Source organism: Watersipora subatra, chromosome 11 (assembly GCF_963576615.1).
Source record: "Watersipora subatra chromosome 11, tzWatSuba1.1, whole genome shotgun sequence".
Taxonomy (NCBI): Eukaryota; Metazoa; Bryozoa; class Gymnolaemata; order Cheilostomatida; family Watersiporidae; genus Watersipora; species Watersipora subatra.
The window spans coordinates 33,418,399-33,441,490 of NC_088718.1; the positions used below are offsets into that span (position 1 = coordinate 33,418,399).

At 36.0% G+C, this 23,092-nt stretch overlaps 1 protein-coding gene across 1 annotated transcript in view; it reads left to right on the plus strand.

The window, feature by feature from the left end:
- The first annotated feature begins 12,870 nt into the window (after positions 1 to 12,870).
- Positions 12,871 to 23,092, plus strand: part of LOC137407987 (putative acyl-CoA synthetase YngI) — a 75,380-nt gene continuing 65,158 nt past the window's right edge. Inside the window, exons 1-3 of the mRNA XM_068094377.1 lie at positions 12,871 to 13,044; positions 18,968 to 19,102; positions 21,186 to 21,343. Coding sequence (XP_067950478.1) covers positions 12,871 to 13,044; positions 18,968 to 19,102; positions 21,186 to 21,343 — 467 coding nt within the window. The remainder of the gene's footprint in view (positions 13,045 to 18,967; positions 19,103 to 21,185; positions 21,344 to 23,092) is intronic.

Below are 23,092 nucleotides of genomic sequence, written 5' to 3' on the forward strand. Positions count from 1 at the left end.
ATATATGGTAGAATCATGAATGAAGATGCCAAGTTGGAATCGAGTGAAACCTTGGATGAAAGTTCGTATATAAGAAGGCGAGGAATTAGCAAAAGGTTGAAAATAAGTTGAAATTAAAAATACCTGTAAATTGCATTTTATGATGAACGATTTGACGATCTGTCACGTTGATGCCAACAACTTCACTCTTCCTTATAAGAATGATACGCGGGTATTTATAAAGTTTGGGAAATACATGGGAAAGCTACAAACCTTCTCATCAAAGTATTCTTACTCAATATTGATAAAAAAGACAAAGTCTTAGAGCAAGTTAGAAATTGTGCTGAAAAACCTATTGAAAAAAAAACTTAAACTTTTTAGAAAAAGAAAATAAGCTTGCATTCATGAGTATGTTTCCAATTACGATAGACAACAGTGGCAAAACGAAATACTTAAACATCTCCTATAGTGGCATACCATAACTCATACCATTAACTGACCGCGATCAGAAGAATGACATTTTTAAGGTTGTAATACAATCTGACAAAATTGTTAAAAAACCAAAGTATGAGTATGAACGAAAGGTACTAATTGTTGTGGCACAACTAAAAGATTGTTTTCTGCAGTCTGAGGGAAATTTTCAAATGCGCAGTATGCTGAAAGATCAGATTATTTTGAAAGGGAAATCATAGCCTTGACTTGCGCTTGCCTTTAGATGATTGCAGTCATTATGTAAGGCTTTTGTGATATTAAAGCATGGATAACTATATATTTATATATTTACTTTCTATTCTGCTTTATGTATTGTGCAATATGCAGCGAATAAATAGTTTTTTTTATGTAATTAACTATAACCTTTATCAACTGATAATTTACTTATGATGACTATTCTAACGTAATTCATGACAATAGTAGTTTAGCAAAATAAATTACTTAATGATATCAAAGTCTGCATTTGGTTGAAAGGAGATGAACTAGTTGCTAGTTAAATCAAAAACAGAATGTATAATCTAAACTTTACAGGAAGGTACCTGTTGTACTACAATCTATATGATGACAGCAACAATACATATTCTAAATGCAAACTAATTATTGAGAACAACATTAGAAACAAACCAGTAACAAATAATGATATTTACCAATACATAATCAATACGTAGATACATATCATACAATTGTATGATATGTATCAAGCTCAACCACAAACTCATGTTGAATGGGAAAGTGTTCACTTTGTGTCTTCAATAGTCATGTATTACCCACTGTACGCTGATGGTAAACTTCTTTGGTGAGTTATACCATGTCATACCTACAATACCTGAAAGCAAACAAAAATATGACAATTCGTGTCGAGCGTATTTGATCTTATTGAGACAATTTATGAAGAAGTGGTGCAACAGAAAATACAACTACATATGATATCTAATGTGATTACATTTGCACAGTTTTTGATTATAAATATGTTTACCGAGGCTTTATGCTGTGTAGTTAAAAACTCAAATTTGAAATGTGAGCCCATTTGCTTATAAAATTTTATAATTTTATCTAATTTTAACATTTAAGCAACAGAACACTTAAGTGTCGAGCAGACAGTTCTCATTGTATACATTTGTGAATAATGCGCAGTTCCCTTCTCATATGCACATATACTTTTTATAATCGCTATTACTCTGGCAGTCTAGCATGCGCTGAGAGATCGTCAAGTGTACTGTGGGAAACTTCCAATGAATGGTCTCTTTTAAACTTCATAAATACTATTTCTGTTCAATTTTTCTGTTATAAAGCACTGAGAATAAATATTTGTTCATCTATTTTCAGAAGCCAGAAGGTGGTCAATTGGTGCAGGTATTATATGGACCGTTTACTAAGCTGGATGTCATGAGCTCAACCTCGCGCAAATCAATTCTTCAACCTAACCTTTAACCCTCGCTTCGGACAGACAGACAGTTTTCCTAAAGTAGTGAGGATTATACAAATAACTCCAGTTTTTTAAACTGATTGGTTATAATCGTCATGCTAAAATTATATTTTTACATCGCTAATAACCACGATGCAAATGTTTTCTTGCAATGCTTTTAAGTCTACGCAAGTGATCTACTAATAAAGGTAAGTCCACACACATGCTCTACTAATAAAGGTAAGTCTACACATATGCTCTACTAATAAAGGTAAGTTTACCCATATGTTCTACTAATAAAGGTAAGTCTACGCAAGTGATCTACTAATAAAGGTAAGTCCACACACATGCTCTACTAATAAAGGTAAGTCTACACATATGCTCTACTAATAAAGGTAAGTTTATCCATATGTTCTACTAATAAAGGTAAGTCTACGCAAGTGATCTACTAATAAAGGTAAGTCCACACACATGCTCTACTAATAAAGGTAAGTCTACACATATGCTCTACTAATAAAGGTAAGTTTACCCACATGTTCTACTAATAAAGATAAGTTTACACATATTCTCTACTAAAAAAGGTAAGTCTACACACAGGTTCTACTAATAAAGGTAAGTCTACACACATGCTCTACTAATAAAGGTAAGTCTATGTAAATCCTCAGCTAATTAAGTCATTTGGTCGTTATTGATTCAATGATTTCACTGGCAATAATAAAGAGCTCAATAGTGCCAATGACCTAGCCTTTATTTTACTAAGTTTCTCTCCATAGAGTTATTTTCTACGGAATTACTCTACAAAGAGTTATTCTTCATAGGCTCATTCTCCTTAGAGTCACTCTCCAATAAGTTACTCTCCATAGAGTTACTCCTTATAGGCTCACTCTCTTAGAGTCACTCTTCATTGAGTTACTCTGCTAGATCTTCTTTCTATAGAGCTACTCTAGCTCATGAAGAGTCGTAGTTCAAACTTCAGTTTTCACCGTCTCCACTGAGAACGACATACTCTCATGTATTCAAATAGGTAAGCAAGATGAGTCGGAGGTAAACAGTCTACGAGATAATTGCGAAGGACTCAGAAACTGGGCTCTGTGATTGGTACAAAGACTTTCTGGTTGCCCTCAGAGAGCACCAGTTCTTTATCTCCCTAAAGACTGTAAGTGTGAAGATTATCTGCATAATTAGTTTATATTATGAATAATAAACATAGAAATTTACAGCTGATTACAAGAGCTGCATAAATTTTAATTTATAATTCGCTTACATTTTGATCTTTAAATCTGTTATAGTCAGAAGACTTTTTTATGCTGACATCTGTACGAACCAGATTATAATAATGTTTTATTATTTACCTTTATTGTTACTGTGAATCATAGGTCAATCGCAATAGATCTATTACAATAAACCTTTTAGCATATATTGTATCTCTAACCACATACCCAAAATAATAAACCTATTATCATCTATTTATAACCTTAGACCTATAAACTTAGACACATATCGGTAACCTTAAATAAATAATCATCAATCTGTAACCATAGGTCTATAAACAATGATTCATAGCCTTAGAACTATAGGCTTAGATCTGGAATTGTAAATCTCACACAAAAATTTGTCACTCAGTCAACTTGCGATGTGCATAAGATTTTCTCAGGTGTTTTGATCGTTGTAGACTTAGAGCCATAGATATCTCACAATAGATCTCTAACCATAAATGCATGTTAATCCCAATTATAACTACAGACCTAAAAACACAACTAGTAACTACAGATACAAACATAACAGCCTTCTTAGAGATGCAGAAATGCTTGAGGCTCGAGCGTTTGGGTATTGGGTATTGGGCTCGAGCATTGGGTAAGGCTCAAGCCTCGAGCCTTACCCAAAGTGGATTGTGATTCCATAAAGTATTTAAAATGTAGGAAAGTACGGCCTGCTTATAGAAGCTGTAAGACTATATCTTCCATAACCTATGAATAGCATTGTTGAAGTACATGACAGGTTGTAAAGGAGAACTTGTGACTGTCATTCGTTTGTGTGCTTTGTTAACAAATTATAGTTGATAAATACGTATTCTTTCAAGCGTAACATTATGATAGTCCTTCACTTATTTTCCTTTTCTAGTAATCAGGTTCATCACAAAGATGCTGTAACTTAGCAAACGTCCATGTAAGATACTTGAAGGATTTTAAATTGAAGTTATTAGCGCAGTGGAAGATCATCAGGCGTAACAAATATCCGTAACAACTATCAGCATAATTATTCTTAAACATTTGTAAATGGCTGGGTGGAGCAGTTATTAAGGCTTTGGGATAGCATGCTGAAAGTTTGAAGGTCAAATCCTGTGGGATAAAATTGTTTTCCAACATTCAATCGTGGCTTCAAACATACATACACGATTCTCATTGTGTAATACTTTCACCCTGACAGTCTAGTGTGCTGTGAGAGATTGTCAAGTGTACTGGCAGAGATTAACTATATCACCTTGACAGTGCCTCAAGACAGTTGTTTGGTGTAGGTGTTACAGTTTTGGTCCACCAAGCTGAATGTTTTGAGTTTGCCTCAAACTCGATGTAATTTTTTTAACTTTTACATCATGGCTGAACTGAAGGAGCAATTCATGTGCACAATCCTTTTTTCCTGAATTCCACTAAAATGACGCAGCTCTTAATATAGTAAATATAGCTAGTATATAAAGACCAGACAACTCAAAGACAAAAGCTTATACAAGGCTTCCAAAGCTGTGACCTCGCAAAGCGGCAGCTAAATAAAGGTGGAACGAGACAGGTTTTTCAAGTTCGAGACGAGACTCGAGACACTGTCTTGTAAAAATTCGAGACTCGAGACACGAGACAGTAAAATTATGAGCATTTGGTGATGACTTCACTACACAAGTACTAGCGTACTTGGTATTTATAAAATTGATAAACCTCTTTTTAAATTGAATTTTCACCTGGTGTAAACGATTTAAATACAACATTTTAATAGTGATATGCATGTAGTTTTTGTAAACAAAAGTGACACAAACAGCTCTAAAATACCGAAGTTATATATTTCTAAGAATTTTGAGCTTGATTGATAATAATTATTATAAACATATTGCTTTGTACATGTATATTTTTACCATCTATTGAATAGGTCTTACTTTTTAATGTAATGTGTACTGAAATCGATAGCCGTGGCTCTACAATGAAATACCGCAACTAAAAGAACACACGATAACACTTTCATTCTCATCATTTCATTACTGTTAAGTTTTGTTTGTATATTAACTGTAGTATGTGAATTATATTTAAATTGTACTCATGAAATTATATGAATTACTGTATACATGTACATGTATATTCTTATATTGAACTAACAATAACGTCATTGTTAACTGAACACGGACTATGGTCGACACGGCTTTTCATTCGTTTCTCTGTGTCTGGACAAGTTTTACCCACAATTGGTAGTATAAAAAAAGGCCCGAATTTTATAAGGGCAGTTGGTGTTTAGACACGATACGATAAAATACAGACATTTCACCGCAAATAGTCTTATTTATTAAATTGGATTATCCGGAGGGTAATTGGATACGACCCGGTATCTGTTTGAAGGACACAGAACCAAACTACAATATATTAACAGGGCCGGTGTTCAAACTACATGATTCGTTGGCCAACATAATCAATAGCAACAGGTAGTAACGGACCGGGTATAACTTTAAGGGCAGTTGCTCGCAATTCATTACAATATATGGGGTTGTTGCTACCGCAAGAAGCCATGTTTTAACAACCGTGCGCAGGCGCTTTAGTTCTATTTCCGGTTTCGAGTTTGGCAATAGTTAAGTCGAGACGAGACCGATACGAGACAGGTCGATACTCGAGATGTCTCGTGTCTCGTTCCACCTCTACAGCTAAATGCTACTATTGTTACTAAATACTAAAAAACGAAATACTTCTATTGTTACTGAAGTAGTGCAATTCAAACAGCATTTGTATCAGTGGGTTAGTAGAGTGAGGAGAGTGAGTGGAGTGAACAGGCTTATTGGGGTAGTAGTTCCTTCTCCAGAAGGCTTACTAATATCCATTCTAACAAAGAGTTACATTATTCAGATGAGATTCATCAAACTTATATATTGGTAGGTTATTTGCTACTTTGTAACATTTTTAGCTTTGGAACCTAGCGAATTTGATTGACCAATGTCAAAAGTGTGCAACTTCTAACGCTTTTTACAAAGTTGACTAAGTATTCGACCAGGATAATAGATTTTTTCATCAGGCTTTAGGGTTAATCTAGAAAGCAAAGCTAGAAGCATTGCTTGTTGCGATGTGTTAGATTTGATATTGCAATTAGCAGTGCTCATGAGACAAAGTCTCGTAGCTAAACAAACCAGAAGAAAATGAGCGTCTTAGCCGGGCTTAGTCATGCATGAATAGGGGTCAAGAATTAGGTTGCTTATGAAATTTACTGGCTATGTTGTTAATGTTACTGATTGATTTTTTGCAGACATCACCTGAAATTGCTATAATTATGAGTATCTCATCACTCCATACAGTTGGTTAGAACTAATTATAGGAAGGTTTATGGGGGCTCCTTTAGTCTGAGATCTACCATTGTTAACATGAAGTCTACCGCTGTATTATACCTCCCTGATGGACATCACCCATATTCATACATTTGTTTTACATATATATAGGCCTATATATTTACAGATATATATATATATATACAATGTATATATATATATATTTATACATACATATATATATATATATATATATATATATATATATATATATATATATATATATATATATATATATATATATATATATAAAAAATTGTTTCCTCACCCCGGGTACCCCGTATGGGTGGTAAATTCTGCTCTAACTCGGGTCTCCTACCAGAGACCTGGGAGTTTGAGCACTCGTCTCAAGATCTTAGCTGTTCCCAATAGCGCACTTTTCTGCAACTCACCTGAGTTGATTGTTGTTGGTATTTGGGCAAGCCACATTTTATGCGCCGGTGTTATTGCGCCCAGTGCCCCAATGACTACTGGGATTACGGTTGTTCTTACATTCCAGCATTTTTCAATTTCTTCTCCAAGAGGGAGATATTTTTCTACCTTTTCTTTTTCTTTGCTGGCTATATTGTAGTCATTGGGTACTGCTATATCTATTATAGTAGCCCTCTTGTTCTCCTTGTCTACCACCACTATATCTGGTTGGTTTGCTAGGACATGCTTGTCAGTTTGGATGTAGAAGTCCCAGAGGATCTTAGCGCGGTCATTTTCATTCACCTTACCAGGAGCTTCCCACCAGTGTTGTGGTTTATTAAGGCCATACTCATCACAGAGACTTCTATACACAACACCTGCGACATGATTATGCCGCTCAGTGTATGCGTTCCCTGCTAGCTGTCTGCATCCACTGATGATGTGTTGGATGGTCTCAGGTGCATCTTTGCACAGTCTGCATCTAGGATCGTCTCTAGTGTGATAGATTTTCGTTTGGAGTTGCCTTGTTGGGAGCACTTGCTCCTGGGCTGCCATGATTAGCGACTCTGTATTGGCCGTTAGGTTTCCTTTGTTCAGCCACATATATGTCTGGTGAAGATCGCCAACCTTAGATATTTGTTGGTGGTAAGCACCATGAAGAGGTTTCGTGTGCCAGTCAATTTCCTCACCATCAGGGCGTAGGTCTGTTGTGAGAGCAGCCGATTGAAATTCTGCTAGCAAATTATCTGAGATGGCCATGGAGGCTGCATATGCTTTGATGCTTTGCTCCTCCTCTTTCACTGTCTGCTGTACACTTTTGAGTCCCCTACCGCCATCTTTCCTATCAAGATACAATCTAATAGTATCAGATTTTGGGTGGAGTGCTCCATGCATGGTCAGCAGTTTACGAGTTGCTATATCTGTTTCTTTGATGGCTTCCTCTGTCCACTTTATTATGCCTGCTGGATATCTTATTACTGGCAGTGCGTAGGTATTTATTGCCATGATTTGGTTCTTGGCATTGAGCTGGCTCCGTAAGACCTGCCGAAGGCGTTTCTTGTATTCGGTAATGGCTTTGTGACGTACCTCGGCTTCGTGGTTGATGTTGCTTTGCATAATCCCCAAGTACTTGTACCCTTCTTCTATATCTTTGATGGTACCATTTGGCATTCTTAGGCCATCTGTGAGCATAGAATGGCCTTTCTTAAGAATTAGCCTTCCACATTTCTCAATACCGAAGGTCATTCCGATGTTCTTGCTGTATACCTGAGTGAGGTGTATTAGCGAATCAATGTCCCTTTCTTTGTTAGCGTACAGCTTGATGTCATCCATGTAGAAGAGGTGGTTTATCTTGGTGCCACTCTTAAACTGGTACCCATATTGAGTCTCCTCCAGCATATTGCTTAGAGGGTTTAGGCATATGCAGAAGAGCAGCGGTGATAAGGAGTCACCTTGATAGATGCCTCGCTTAATTTGTACACTCGCCAGCTTTTTGCCATTAGCCTCCAGTTCCGTCTTCCATTTGGTCATTGACATCTTGATGAATGCCACAAGAGCAGGGTGAACATTGTACATACTGAGGCACTCAAGTATCCAACTATGGGGAATTGAGTCATAGGCCTTTCTGTAGTCAATCCAAGCCATAGCAAGATTGGTTTGCCTTCTCCTGCTGTCTTGACAGACCGTCCGATCCACCAGTAACTGATGTTTAGCTCCTCGGGTGTTGCGCCCAATTCCTTTCTGAGCACTGGTCATATAGTGACTCATGTGCTCTTCCAGTTTGTCTGCAACTATTCCTGAGAGCAGTTTCCAAGTGGTGGGCAAGCACGTTATTGGTCGATAGTTTTTGGGAATCGGCCCCTGCTTTGGATCTTTTATCAGAAGCACAGTTCGTCCTTTGGTCAGCCATTCTGGATGGTCACCTTGTTCTATTAGGTATTCCATCTGCTTAGCCATTCTAGTGTGAAGTGATGTCAATTTCTTTAACCAGAAGGCTTGAATCATGTCATGGCCAGGTGCTGCCCAGTTCTTCATACGCTGCACTCTGCACTTAATGTCATCTTTGCTGATGGTGAGTCCTTGCTGAGCCACAGTGTGTTGATGGTTCTCTTTAAGCCTCTTCAGCCAATTTGCAGTGGTGTTATGAGTGGTCTCTTTCTCCCAGATGTCCTTCCAGAACATTGAAGTGCTAGATCGGGGAGGCTCAGACATTGGCCTCTGCAGTTCACCTTTGAACTGGGAATACACTCTAGATGGATTATTGATGAACAGTTTGTTCATTCTCTTGTTATCTCGCTCTTTGGTGTACCGCTTCAGTCGTGCCGAGAGTGCTACTAGCCGCTGTTTGGCAGATTCTAGAGTTTCTATTGTGGCTTCCCTTTTTGGACGCTCCAAACTGTGGTTAGATCTCTCACTGAGCCTACTAACTTTCTTGCGCAAGTCCTTGATCTTATTTTGTAGCCTCAGCTGCCAGGATGGAATGGCTTGAAGCCTTGTTGGCATTGGCTTAATATCCAAGATGACGGTTGCTGTACTGTAGATTAAGGCATTAGTCTCACTGATTGATCCAGTTGAGATCGACTCCAGTGCCATGTTAATGTCTTCTAACAGCTTCTTAGGTATGGCCTTGCTAACTCTTCGTAGTGGTACCCTGCTTCCATAATCATTAGCAGCTGACATCTTGTTGATGATATTTTCCGCAAGCTCTTTCACCCTTGGGTCAAGGTTCAAGTGCATGTCCTCTTCAGCCCGTGAGTCAACACATGATCGTGTATCCATGACAGTGTGTGTTGATATGCACTCCTCGTTGGTTGAGGTTACTTGGGTGAACTTTTCCCTAATTTCATCTACCTCAAGTTGTGATATGAGGTGCCGCTTGATTATGTTACTCCTCTGAGCTACAAGTTGCTTAGCGGTTAGTGGCAATTCAGGGCGCATGTTTATCCACAGTTGACGCATCCTTCCCATGTAGCCCCACTTTTGAGGTTCACTCATAAAGTAGCACTGCATGAGGTCCGTGTTATCAGTCCGAGTCCATTTCATCCGTTTTGAACCAGTAGCCCATTTTTCACTGCCTTGTCCTGGTTCAGCTACAGGCAGCGCGGACCTTGTTTGACCGGGCGACGTCCGAGCCGGCATGGCTTTGGTTATTGCACTCATCATAGAGGTTGTAGACGTTATACAAGCAAAGGTCTTGTCTAAGGACCACCAGGAAAGTGCAGTTGTTGGGGTTTGAACCGATGACCTAATGATCACGGTCCCGATACCTTACCAACTGCGCTATCTGTCCTATATATATATATATATATATATATATATATAGGTAATATTGTTATCTACAGTTTTGTTTATAAGCTTAGACTTATAGTTAAACCAAAGCTTGACCATTTTTAGAGCTCGTTGCAACCAGGATATTTATGTATAAAAAGAACTTAGGGAATAACTACGTATGCTCTTTGACAATTTGGTGTGTTTTGAATGACACAAAAGTGAAACTTCACGAATATCAAAGTGAAACTTCACGAATACGAAAGTGAAACTTCATGAATACAAAAGTGAAACTTTTACTTATTCAAATATCTCTGCTGGGGTAAACATTAATTTTTTACCTATAGCGTTGGCAATTAGATTGTTTGTGAAAAAAACCTCAAAGTTTTAAATCTCGCAAATTGACACTATGCCACAGTGATCTCCAGCTACTGCAGTTAACAAGAACTAGTACTTATGATGAGAGGGGAAAAAACCCAAAATTGTGTCGTGTCAAAAACTGTACATTAATTGGATCATACTTAGCACACATGTTTTGAGCTCTGCTGGGCACAATGGTTAGCTATGCCAAGTTGATTTACTTGATAAACTCAATCTGTGTAGCCTGTGATTGACCAAAAGCTAGCTCAGTAATGTTTATTTACTATATTGAGTTTTAATCTAAGAAGCTCACACTACTATCAACTTTATGTCAGCTGCGTAACCTTCATTTGTGCAATTGATGATAGAACCGTTGCTATCAAAAATTTTCGCTCCATTGCGGTCACTAGATATGCGATTCGAGAAAGCAAAAAATTTTATTATTTTTTGTTTTTTACAAGAAGGAGTTATTTTTACAAGAAGGAGCACTTTTCAAAAATATCCAACCTCAGCATATTTATGAAAAATAGGTGGTGGGTGAAAAAACTTGAACTATTTAAAAAAAACTATTTGACTGAATGAGGTCAAAACAGAATGTGACACATAATACCAAGTTGTGCTGGGTTAGATATTTGTATAGATACTGTACTCAATTTGTCTGTAAACATGCCTTAATAGTTGAACCCTTTGGATTGAGAAATTGGGATAGAGGCATCTTTTACAATTACTTGTTGTGGATTTATTTTGTCGATAGACACTTGTGTCTAACTGCTACATATTTCGTTAAATTTTGAGTGAATATGTATGAACTACAACACTTATAAACTTGTTGATAGTTTCATAGACTGTGGTTGCCGGCAGACCACCTTATCAGCTAGCTAAGCTGATAGAAGACAGTTATCTAAGGAGGCGTATATGCATAGCTAGCATAGCATTCACACTGTAAGAGGGTTTACACTACTCAACCAGACTAGTTCACCATCTTCACCTTGTTGTAAGGATTAACTTACACCAAAGCAGTAGGGAAAGTTGAACTAGAGTTTGAGAAAGACTAACAGTGAGAAGACTAAGAGAGGTTTGTGTGTTGTATCAAGTTGATGAATTATATATATCAAAATTTTATGAAGTCATTGAGTTTAACTCAATGAGCACACACTGCTAAATATAGAAGATATATAATTTATATTATAGGGTTGCTTGAAACTGTAGAAGCAACAGATATATAATCTTTACTATAATAAGGGTTGTGTCTGTTTGTCTGTTTGTCCAAAACCAGCGCTGATGGTTGGGGAAAAAGATTGCATCAGGAATTACACACACAATTCTAACCATAGCAGAAAAGCACCCTAAAAACTGCACCAATCCAACCTTATGGTATTTCAGAATTCTAGCAATCTATACACGTGTATAAATCAGTGTTTGTCTTTATAATTTTTTGGTCTTTTTATTAAGCCCTCTTTCCAGCAATTATAGCAATTAAAATCTAACAATGGAAAATCTCCATAACACTGGAATGGTTCTCAAGACCTCCAAATCTAGGGGCGGCGAACTCAACCATTAAGTTGCACGGAATGCAGTGGATTCCTTGGGCAAATTGACATTACAATGATTAAGATATTCACTGTTGCTTGGGGCTAATAACTAGCACTGCTGGCCCTTACCCGTAACGATTGTTAATCTAGCCCAAAATGCGGGTATTATTTTGGTAAAGATTTTAGTAGAAATCTAGCTTTTTAGGTAAGTTACTCAAATTCATTAGGAGATTATTCTAGTACCCGTGCTACACCAGGCACTTGGCTAGTTTTACATATAGGTATTAGAATTTGAATTTCGAGAAGCTTTTTTGTCGTCGTCAAATGGCGATAAATGTCGTAATGAGGAGAAGAAAAAATGTCTTGTTCTACAGCAATGTGGACAAACTGTAAAACAGAAACTTTAACCTAGTGGTGCATTGTATAATTTTTAGACCTGATGATCTATCATGACATACTCCACTGTCAGGGTATTAGTAATAGCTTACCTAAGGGTTTGAAACTGTGACATCACAAACACGTGACTTATTTCTATCTGCTATTGCTAGCTTCTAGAAGCTTCTAACTCAACTTTGCAGACCATCAACACATGAGTGTAAGTGAGTGTGCCAATAGTTATGGTAGATTGTAGTTCAGAGTACTTGCTTATATTAAATGATTTACTGCGCTGTTTATTGAAAAGTACTGTTTACCAGGATTACAAACTTTTATAAACCAAAGTATTTGATATTCCATTATGATATTTATCTCCCTTTATTCAGATGTTAAGAACTCTAACCATAGGCTAAGGTAAGGAAAGCGTAGTACTTGATGTTATTAAAAAAAGTTAAAATGTAAAATTAATTTCCCTTATCTAGATGTCAGGGCCTCTAACCAAAAGCTATGTGGATGCCACTGATCCCAGTCATCCAATTCAAAAAGATCTAGTCTTATACGAGCTGTTTGAGAGAGCTAGAAAAAGGGGAGTAGTTGGTGAAATGGTCAACTTGGAAACGAATAGAAGGTTCACCACTACAGAGATACTAGATAAGGTAAGGAGTGTGTAGTGTTTGTTGTTTTTAAAGAAAGGATATTTTGGATCAACTCCAAGGGATGCTATAGTTTATGAATAGAATAAATGTTGTACTTACAACTGCCAGCAGAACTGTTTCTCTATGTCTAGTTAGGATGAAGAATACACTTGCTCACCTTATACTAGTGTAAGATAAACCTAAACAAAACTTTAGTAGATATAATCAGAAATTATCAATATTTTTCTATCATTTGCGATTGTTTTTCCTGTTTGAGGTGATCTGACTGCCAGAATGTTTCAAGATTAAAATCAACAAAACTTTATTGCAGTTAAAAGAGTCAGATTAAGTGAAAGTGAGATTATGATGTTTATAATTACACAAAGACCAACATAATAGAGACCACCCAATGCCTCAACTTGAACACCGTAGCAAATATCAACTATAACAACAATAACAACTAGTGATGTCATACAGCACATAATTGCTTTGAGTGTTTTAGCCGTTATCAAGTTTTGTCGATTTTAATCATAAAACATCCTGGCAGCCAGATAACCTCAAACACCAAAAGCAATCAGAAAAGATAGAAAAATACTGATACTTTTTGGTAAAATGTACTAAAACTTAAGATAAGATCATTATTAAGCTTGAATCAAAGATACTCCATGCGCTGTTCCATTTTTCATAAGTATACAACGCACTCTTTTACTTGTTGACTAAGTTTGCCTCCCACACTATTCACTAAAAGCCACACCCAAAATGCTTTACAAACCTCTAAGGAAGCAAGGGACAGGTTAGTCATACGCATCAATATGTAAAGATTTTGTAACCTAATGCAATTTCACTCAGAATCATAAAAACACTTGATGACATAATTGGGAGGTCACATGACAATAATAAGACTCATACCAACATGTTGATGCGCTTGGTGAGCCCTGACTTGAAATCACGGGCTAGCCTAGTCACACACAAAACAACCCAAACAACAGGGTAGACCCACTAATCGCGGTCTTCCGCACGAATATTAAAAAATACCAACAAATGTCAATTTTATCGGCCAAACACAACCTACTAATGAATGAACAACCTATTAATATATCCGAATACCTCATATAAAATAAGCCAATCAAGTTGCGTAATGGTTAATACCCAATTTTCTTCTGGAAATATGCCTGCCCGCAATTTTTGGCCAAGAATAACCAAGGTTCATCATTTACCAAAATATCTCTTACGGGTTCCGGAGGTAGTCCGTTATCTAGCATTATCAGATGGGTCCATTGCTCTCGTACCGAAACTTAAACTATTTTTAAGCCAATCAAATTAATACTTCTCATATGAACGCCTGCTTGAATTTACCGCTAACTTTAGTGTTTTGACTGCAGTTGAATTTGATTAGCTTAAAAATAGTTCAAGTTTTGGTTTCGAGAGCAATGGACCCACCCGATAATGCCAGATAACGGACTACCTCCAGAACCTGTGAGAGACATTTTGGTGTATGATGAACCCTGGTTATTCTTAGCCAAAATTCGCGGGCAAGCATATTTTTCAGAGAGAAAATGGGTATTAACCATTATGTAACTTGATTGGCCTATTTAATACGAGGTTTTTGGATACATTAATGGGTTGCTCATCCATTAGTAGATTGTGTTTGGCCAATAAAAATGACATATGTTGGTATTTTTTTAATATTCGTGTGGAAGACCACGATTAGTGGGTCTACCCTGTTGTTTGTGTTGTTTTGTGTGTGTGGCAGAAATCCTTGAGTGCGTGACTAGGCTAGCCCATGCTTGAAATTCTATTGAGAAAGATTATGTAACTAATTAATGATATATATATATATATATATATATATATATATATAAATCTCAAAGTTTGTGCGCCTGATATTCTGTGATTCTGTAAATCAGTGTGTCCAGCTATTACAGCTATAAAAATGTTGGATTGAAAAGCTTGCTTTGTGATGGAGTTTAACTCACGGAGGTTACAACAGCAAGTGATATATATGATGCCGATTTGTCATACCTGTGTATTTATACCAGCCAAATGAAGTTTTGACTAAAACTTATTTCAATTGAAAGGTTCATGTCTCTCTCTATGAAAACTGAAAGCCTTTGTTAGCAAGAGGATGGATTACTTAGCACAGCTAGCTCACAGCTAGAAAGCCAACATAACTCCTTAGTGCTTGTTCTGGTCAACTAAACAGATAGACTTATGCATATCAACACGGGACGCTTTGCTTATTTATATAATCAACATAATGACAATGCAAATATGAAAACTGATTGTTGTGGCTACAAAGAGCTTTGGCTCTATCACCCAGTCATATAGTCAAGGCTTTGTAGCAATGGAAAGCTATTTCCAATAAAATCAGCTATAATATTTTTGAATGCTTTGTCCAACTTTTGTGAAACTGAAATGCATCGTCTTAATAGAAACGAAACTTTTCTGCCAATAATAAATCCGCTCAAAAAAAAGAAAATAAATCAGTTCGCCTCCCTTTGTACCACAAGTGTAGAACCGATACTAATAAAAATTTCAAATGCATTAAGGCCACAAAATGTGAGAGTTGAAAAAGGAAGGAACTGGTGTATTGCTAAGCCGTAAAAAATTTTGTCAACAACCACTTAGATATTATCAAAATGAAGTGCTTTTTTCAAAAAAATTTGAAAGCATCAGCATATTCATCAACAAAAAGGGTAGATGGCAAAAAATTTAAACATATTTTGATAGTTCATATGATTGAATGAGCAAAGGCAACATGTGACACATCATACAATGTTGTGCTGTGTTAGATATTGCATATTGCACTCAATATGTTTGCAAACATGCCTTTTAAGTCAACCCTGCGGATTTTTGAAATTATGATAAACGCATGTTATGTTATTTATGGGCTGATGAAAACACAACTCTAAAGAATACGTACTCATACAAACCTTTTAATAAACATGTATCAACTACAATGTTTTACATATAAATATTATAATACATATATATACATATTATCTCATGCATATTTCATGGTGGTAGTAGTTATCTTGGTTATGTAGTTTTTTTCAAAAAAGGTTTTGCGAGCATTATACTTCCCAATCAATAACTTTATGAGTGGCCACCGAACCATTAGGTGTCTTTTCAACACTTCAAATGAACATGATAAGTTTCATTCTTTTTGTTGTAACTGAATTACTTAGCAATATGCTCATTTTGATCATTAGATAAACCTGTACAGTAGTTTTCTATATAAAGCAAGCACTTGAAAATATGGTATAATGCTTAAAGATGTAGGTGCGTTAAATTTGTGTTGATCTTAAAAGAAAGCATTTTTTTTTCTATATCAGTTGATTATCAGTTGATATCATGTTGTTTGTTGTGTTAGGCGATCTCATTGCCAAGATATTTGAAAATTAAAATTGAAAAAATCTGATCGCCATAAAAACGCTCAGGCCAAAAGAACATGCCCAGACTTGCCCAAAATGATGTCACGCGGTATTTATCTGTCAATATATCTCGTATGCACATCGGCTATTTGCGATAAAGGTCTAGTCCTACGCGGCTCTATTGGCATATACCTTATTTTGTATTTGCTCATGTTGGCTAAAATAAAATTTTAAATCCAGCTACAGATGCATTATTATGAATGTTTCAAAGGCCTCAAATAATGAAAATTGAAAATCTGTCTTACTCACTTTCTCCAAATGCTGTGTAAACATTTGAGTACCGACTACCAATTCTAACAGTCTACGGTAATTCTGTCAAGCAAACTATGTAGTATAAGGTTTTTGTATCAGCACAGTTCCGCCGCTACCCACACTAACGATATACAGCCTCCCAAAAGCCCCGCCCACATTATGTCCGTCGCTTATCCTTGGGGCGGGGCTGTATATCATTGCCCACACCGAAAACTAGTTTCTTACTACCGTAAGTAAAATAAGCAGCTGCGTCTTTGAAAAGAATTTACATAGGGATAGAGAAGTCTGGAATGAGAAGTCTGCTGCAAACTGGATTTGAACTCACACTCTCCAGTTCTGCGGACATCCATATACCGTATCCAATTCACTACAATATTCTGCAAATCATGTTTTGCATTATCTTCAACAATATTATTTTATTATATAATTTTTACAAGCAAAAAAATTTTCATCTCGGCATAAAGCTTTAATTAAAAATATTCATGAAGTCATGGCCACTCACATTGTTTTAGCTGATACCATAAGACAAATTCATCTACTGCAACAAAATCAAACAAAACATCATGGTTTATGCAGCACACATTCAAGTCTCTCTTTCCCCTTTATGGCAGTTTCCACACTGACAAAGCTGCTTCGGTTGGTGGGACGACATAAAAATCCTGTAATTAGTAAAAAAATGCAATAAAGATATGTCATTCATAAATATGTCATTCTAAAGCGTATCTACTGAAAGCTTTCAAATTGGGAGTTTGATAGATTGCGAGTGTAATTTTAAAAACAAATAAATGTTTAACAAAGGCACAAGTACGCCAAGCCAACGATTCGAAGCTTTGGTTCTGGAAGTTAAAGATTTGCATTGATCAATCGATTTTCTTCACTTTCTATAAGTGAAAAGTGAACATATAAAGTCAAATCATAAATCTAATTTACTAGATAAAACTGCTACAGAAAATTTGAAGCAAATGTAGCTAGGTGAACCAATAAAAAAATATAAAACGATGATTAGTGATAGCAAAAGTTATAATTTTATTAATTAGTACATGTATTAATGAGTACTAAAATATTACCTTTAGTATATTCATCAATCTAAGCCATTGTATTGCTAGATGCTAAAGATTAAAAAGAAGCCGTCAAGAACTCACTGTACATACGTATCTCGCACGCGCAAGAAATTACATTTTAGCCTCAAACAGGGAAATATAATCTAAATGTAAACTCAACAGGAAACTCTATAGGAGACTCAAAGTAAAAGATAAATTTACCTCCATTCTTTAATCTTCCTCCGTAGAACTTTAACTACCTGATGCCAAGAAAACTTGGAGTCACCTTCGCAGTAACTTTACAGCAATTTTACATTTACATGTATGTTGTTCGCCAATAAAACGTGTTGATCGAGTAATTCATTAAAGTAATGATGTTAATTACTTTAGTAAATATCGATGTCCATGCGATTTAATAATAGAGTAAAATCCCTAAATTTGAGATCACAGACAACGCGTTTTACGAGTGATAACATTTATTACGGCCTATATAAAAATTTCGCGCTGATGATTGGCTAAGGAAGCGACCTCATATTTATCGCTCGTGGGTTTTTTTCAGATGTATTGCTTGTGACATCATGAAAGAAGCATCCGCTGGAATGTGAGCTTTTTAAAAGAGGGCCTCATTCAAACGCATATATCTCTGGACAGAGTTGGTCTACAAAGACAAAAATGGCATCAAATTGTAGCTGATGTTTAAACCTTTTATGGGTCTTAATTTCCTTAAATTGAATTTTTTGACGCAACCACATCTTTAAGGATTTTAACAAAGCAGATCTGAAAAATTAAAATGTCTCAAGCAATGACAAAAAGTTGGATTGAATAAACATAACTTATACATCAGTTTTTACATTTCATTTATTATTCATTTGTTCATTTCTTTATATTTTCATTCATAGATTCATTCATTCATGCATTTTTTGGATTATTGATTGATTGATTGATTAACTCATTTATTGATTTTTTCATTCATTGATCTATTCATTTATTAAATTATTCATTCATCGGTCTATTAATTTGTTCATTTGTTATTACATTTCTTACAATTATTCATCCATTCATTTATAAGTTTGTTCAGAGATTTAAGATTAGAATTATACAAACACAATTGTCAGCAAAGTTTAGTTCTATCCAAAGCATTGTAACTGAATGTAACTATATTGGCTTGAAGCACCTTCACTTTCACATAAAATTCTCACGTTTCTTGCATACCTGCAGGCAAATGGATATGCTAAGGGAATGCTGGCCCTAGGTTTTATTCCAGGTGAAGATACGTTTGCTGTGATTGGATGTCCTACGATAGAAACAATTAACTTGTTCACAGCCTGCAGTGCTATTGGTGTTGCTTTTGCTGTGAGTATATATATTTTCCAATAATACCATTATTAGGCATTTTGCTGTCTGTCCCTACAAAATAAATCTTGTTCTAGACCAATAAAGAGAGGGCAGGAAAGATTTAATACTTTTCAAAATACCTTCAACTATCTTGCGAGTTTACTCATGTTTTTAAAAATATCAGCATATCAATGACTGATATTAGAAAAATCTAAGTTATATTGACTATAAAGATATCAAAGATTTTCCAACTCAATTTTCATGTATACAAAAAATAAATGGTTTTATCGACAAGAGAAGAGATTTATTGTTGAATGAAGTTTAAACTAATAATTTAGGCATTATAAAACAGCTTATTCCAGAAGTTTCTACATAGACCTACTAACTGTACAAAGGTTCAGAGCAAATGAAGAGTTATCTACTTATAATTGTTCTAACACATCAACTATAGTTATGTGACCAATTTCAACTAAACACTAAAAAGCGACTGGGTTTATGAAAGAAGATAACTCTCAGTCGTAAAACAAAAGGATTAAAAGCAAGTATACAATACAGTTAGAATGTTTGCTTAAGGATTAAAAGCATTAAAAGGATTAAAAGCAAGTATTCAATACAGTTACAATGTTTCAGACCACAATATATATATACAAGTATATATATATATCTACATATATATATATAATATATATATATATATATATATATATATATATATATATATATAGTCATACCTGTGCATTTATACCAGCCAAATGAGGTTTTGGCTAAAACTTATTTCAATTGAAATAAGTTTTAGTCTTCATTTGGCTATATATATATATATTTATATATATTTATATACAGAATATGTCAGTGATGTTTAAAGTCTTTTACTGATATTATCCTTATGGCCAGAGTGTCCAAGTGTCAAACCGACTGGTTTTTAGTGTTTTCACCTTTTAAAATGCAAGTAAGATTCTTTTGAAACATTTCAAATTTTCGACCTTCAAAAATGACAACCTGACCACTTTTCATGCTAGGTTGACCTTTTGTAAGGTAAGTCTTGCTTGAGCATTAAACAGAGAAATCTTTCAGTTGGTACATTATTAAGTGGAAGTCGGCCATTTTAGTTTGTTTGTGACATCAAATTCTAAGCACTGCTATTTCAAGGGCAACAGCGAACATTGCCAAATTCTGAAACTTTGCATATATATTTTGCCTTATTCTTTTATATTTGTTTCATTTTTAAAGCATTCGTTAATAAAGTCTTTAAAAACCTTTTGGTTAATGTTAAGGATATGAGATTCTTTTAGAAAAGGTCTATTTTTAACCTGGTAAATCTTTAAAATTGTGTTCGTACAATTGTGCCAATTCAGTTTGTGCTTAACTTCCTTGTGCCATATCAAGCTTGGGAAGTCTTCTGATGTATTGACGATTTAACGATAGTATTTGCACTATTTAAAGTGTTCAAACCTGTCAATATCACTTGTATGCTTGCATTTAATAACAACAACAAACTGGCGACAACACATCCAACCAAGTTTGCGTTACAACCTGATTCGATATGTCAGCATGTCAAATCATCTCTGTCAGTGTGTCAAAGCCTCTCTGTCACAAATTTGATTGCACCAAACTCACAAGAAGTTACAGAAAAAATTTGAGTTCAGTCGTTATAAGGTTTCTAGAGTACTACATTCAGGAATGATCAATTATTTAGTGCAAAAGCATGACTATTTATGAATAGTCATGCTTTTGCATGTTCAGTTCCTCAATATGTCAATGCATCAACTCGGAAATTCACATCAGTGCATTAATGTGTTAGTTCAACAATGCACTAGTATGTCAAAGCATCAATGTGTTATTGCATCAATTCATCAATGCAGTAATGTGGTAATTGCATAGATGTGTCAATGCGTCAACGCATCGATACATCGATGCATTAATGCGTCAGTGCCTCAATGTGTCAATGCATCAATGCAGTAATGTGTGAATGCATCAATGTGTCAATGTATCTATTCAATTATTACTTTATGTCAGTATACCAGTCTGCCAATATCCTAGGGTGTGACTTTCCCATTGTGCCATAGCATTGATTTGCTACTAATATGGATTCTTGTTTTAGCACCCATACATTTATACACCTATGGACATATCAATAACAAGTATTCTACCAAACATGGCACCAAGAGCAGTAGTGGTGGGAGAAGGAGTTTCTGGCACAATCTGTACCAGCTTTTTAGGCTTTTTCAAAGAAACTGACAACTACCCTAAGTCTGACAAGTGAGTTTGCATGGGAGTGTGATGTTCCTTCATACTGGTATCTATATCTGGCAGCAATTATAATATTTGAGATATTACTTCATTATGTATAACTAGCAATTTTATATTACTAGCCACTGTGGTGTACAGAACTGTTCATGATGCTATAGCGGGTTAGCCAATAACAAATAAGGGCAGTGGCTCTTATGTTGCATCATGACATTAAGATATTACTGCCAGTTTGTGTGCTTTTGGGTTCCTTACAACTAGTCGGTAATTGTTGGTCAACACTGGATCCCAGTGTGTCGGTAGTTGTCATCTTGGTGATTATTCATCAACTATATGCACTGCATACTGATGACATCGCTGAGGCAAAGCAGATATGCCGGGAAACATTGCAGCTGTCAAACTTTCTTGATATTTTAGTGTGCATCCATGACACTCAATGCCATGTGCACCACTTTGGCGATGGTGATTGGCTGTCACGGATTGCTCGAGTTATATTTTCCTTTATGGTTTTGGCTGCAGGACTAACATTTCTTCGTTTCATCTACGGCATTGTACAATTTGATCACTTTCACTCAGAATGCCGCTAATGTCAGCACAGATTGGTTTGTGATAGTTTGAACAACGTTATTACATCCGATCACAGGTGTAATGTGGGACAAATGCTGACATACTGTGATACAGTCGGTACCAGCCTTCAGTGACTAGGTTGTACATGAGGTTTCCAAATTCTAATGACCTGCTCACCATTTCAGGATAGTTACAACAGATTTTGTCTTGGTTGAAGAATGAGCTTATGCAATAACTCAGTCGGGTGTTCCATTAATAATAATAATAATAATAATATGTGCCAGTAGTGGATTGACCTTGGTAAAGATCCAATAATATCGGCTTGGTGCCTGACGCTTAACTGGACCCGCTACTGTGAGAAGGCTTTTTATAGAAACTCCTAGTAGTACCTGCTGCCTTGTGGTTTAGGTTGATGTTTCAACTAAAGGCTAATAGAGTTAACCTTACACAAAACCTACTGCCTTGTAGCATTGGAAAATGATTAAGGTTATGGGAGAAAACCCTATACAAATCACCACTCATACCCATGATGAATACACAAACAGAAAGAAACCCCTACAGCGCTGAGCGGACAGGACAAGCCTGTTAACTCTTGCCCGGCAGCTCACCTGTGCCATCCCAGGCAGGGAGCGGTCGTCAACCTGTTACTGGGACAACTAATCACAATGAGAAGAGGATGGACACGAATAAACAACATTAATGCAATGGAATGCTACTACCAAAGTCAATCACAGAAGAGAGGATACATGAAAAGGATGCATCAGATATGGAAAGATCGAAGATTGTTTAGCACAACAGATCAGAGGATAGCAGATCAAGTCAGGGTCATCAAAAAAAACGGAATGGTTGTCCGACTTGGAGATAGAAGAGATAAGACAGAGAGTAACGACGACACTACCAAACGCTCTGATTCAGAACAATGTAAAAGAACATATTGATACAGTTGAAGAAGTAATGGAGAGCGAAATTACAGTGGAGATAATAGAGACGCCAATTGAGGGACCAAAAGCAAGTGAGGAACCGAGAGAGATAATCAATTGCCTCAAAGACATCATTGAGGGACTGGAGCAAAAGCGAAATAGGCCAAAATTGAAGAAGATACCGAAAGATAAGATCAGGAAGGAAACAAGAATAATCAATCAGGCGATCGGGTTTATTGACACCACTGATATTGGAGGTACAAACGACTTGATA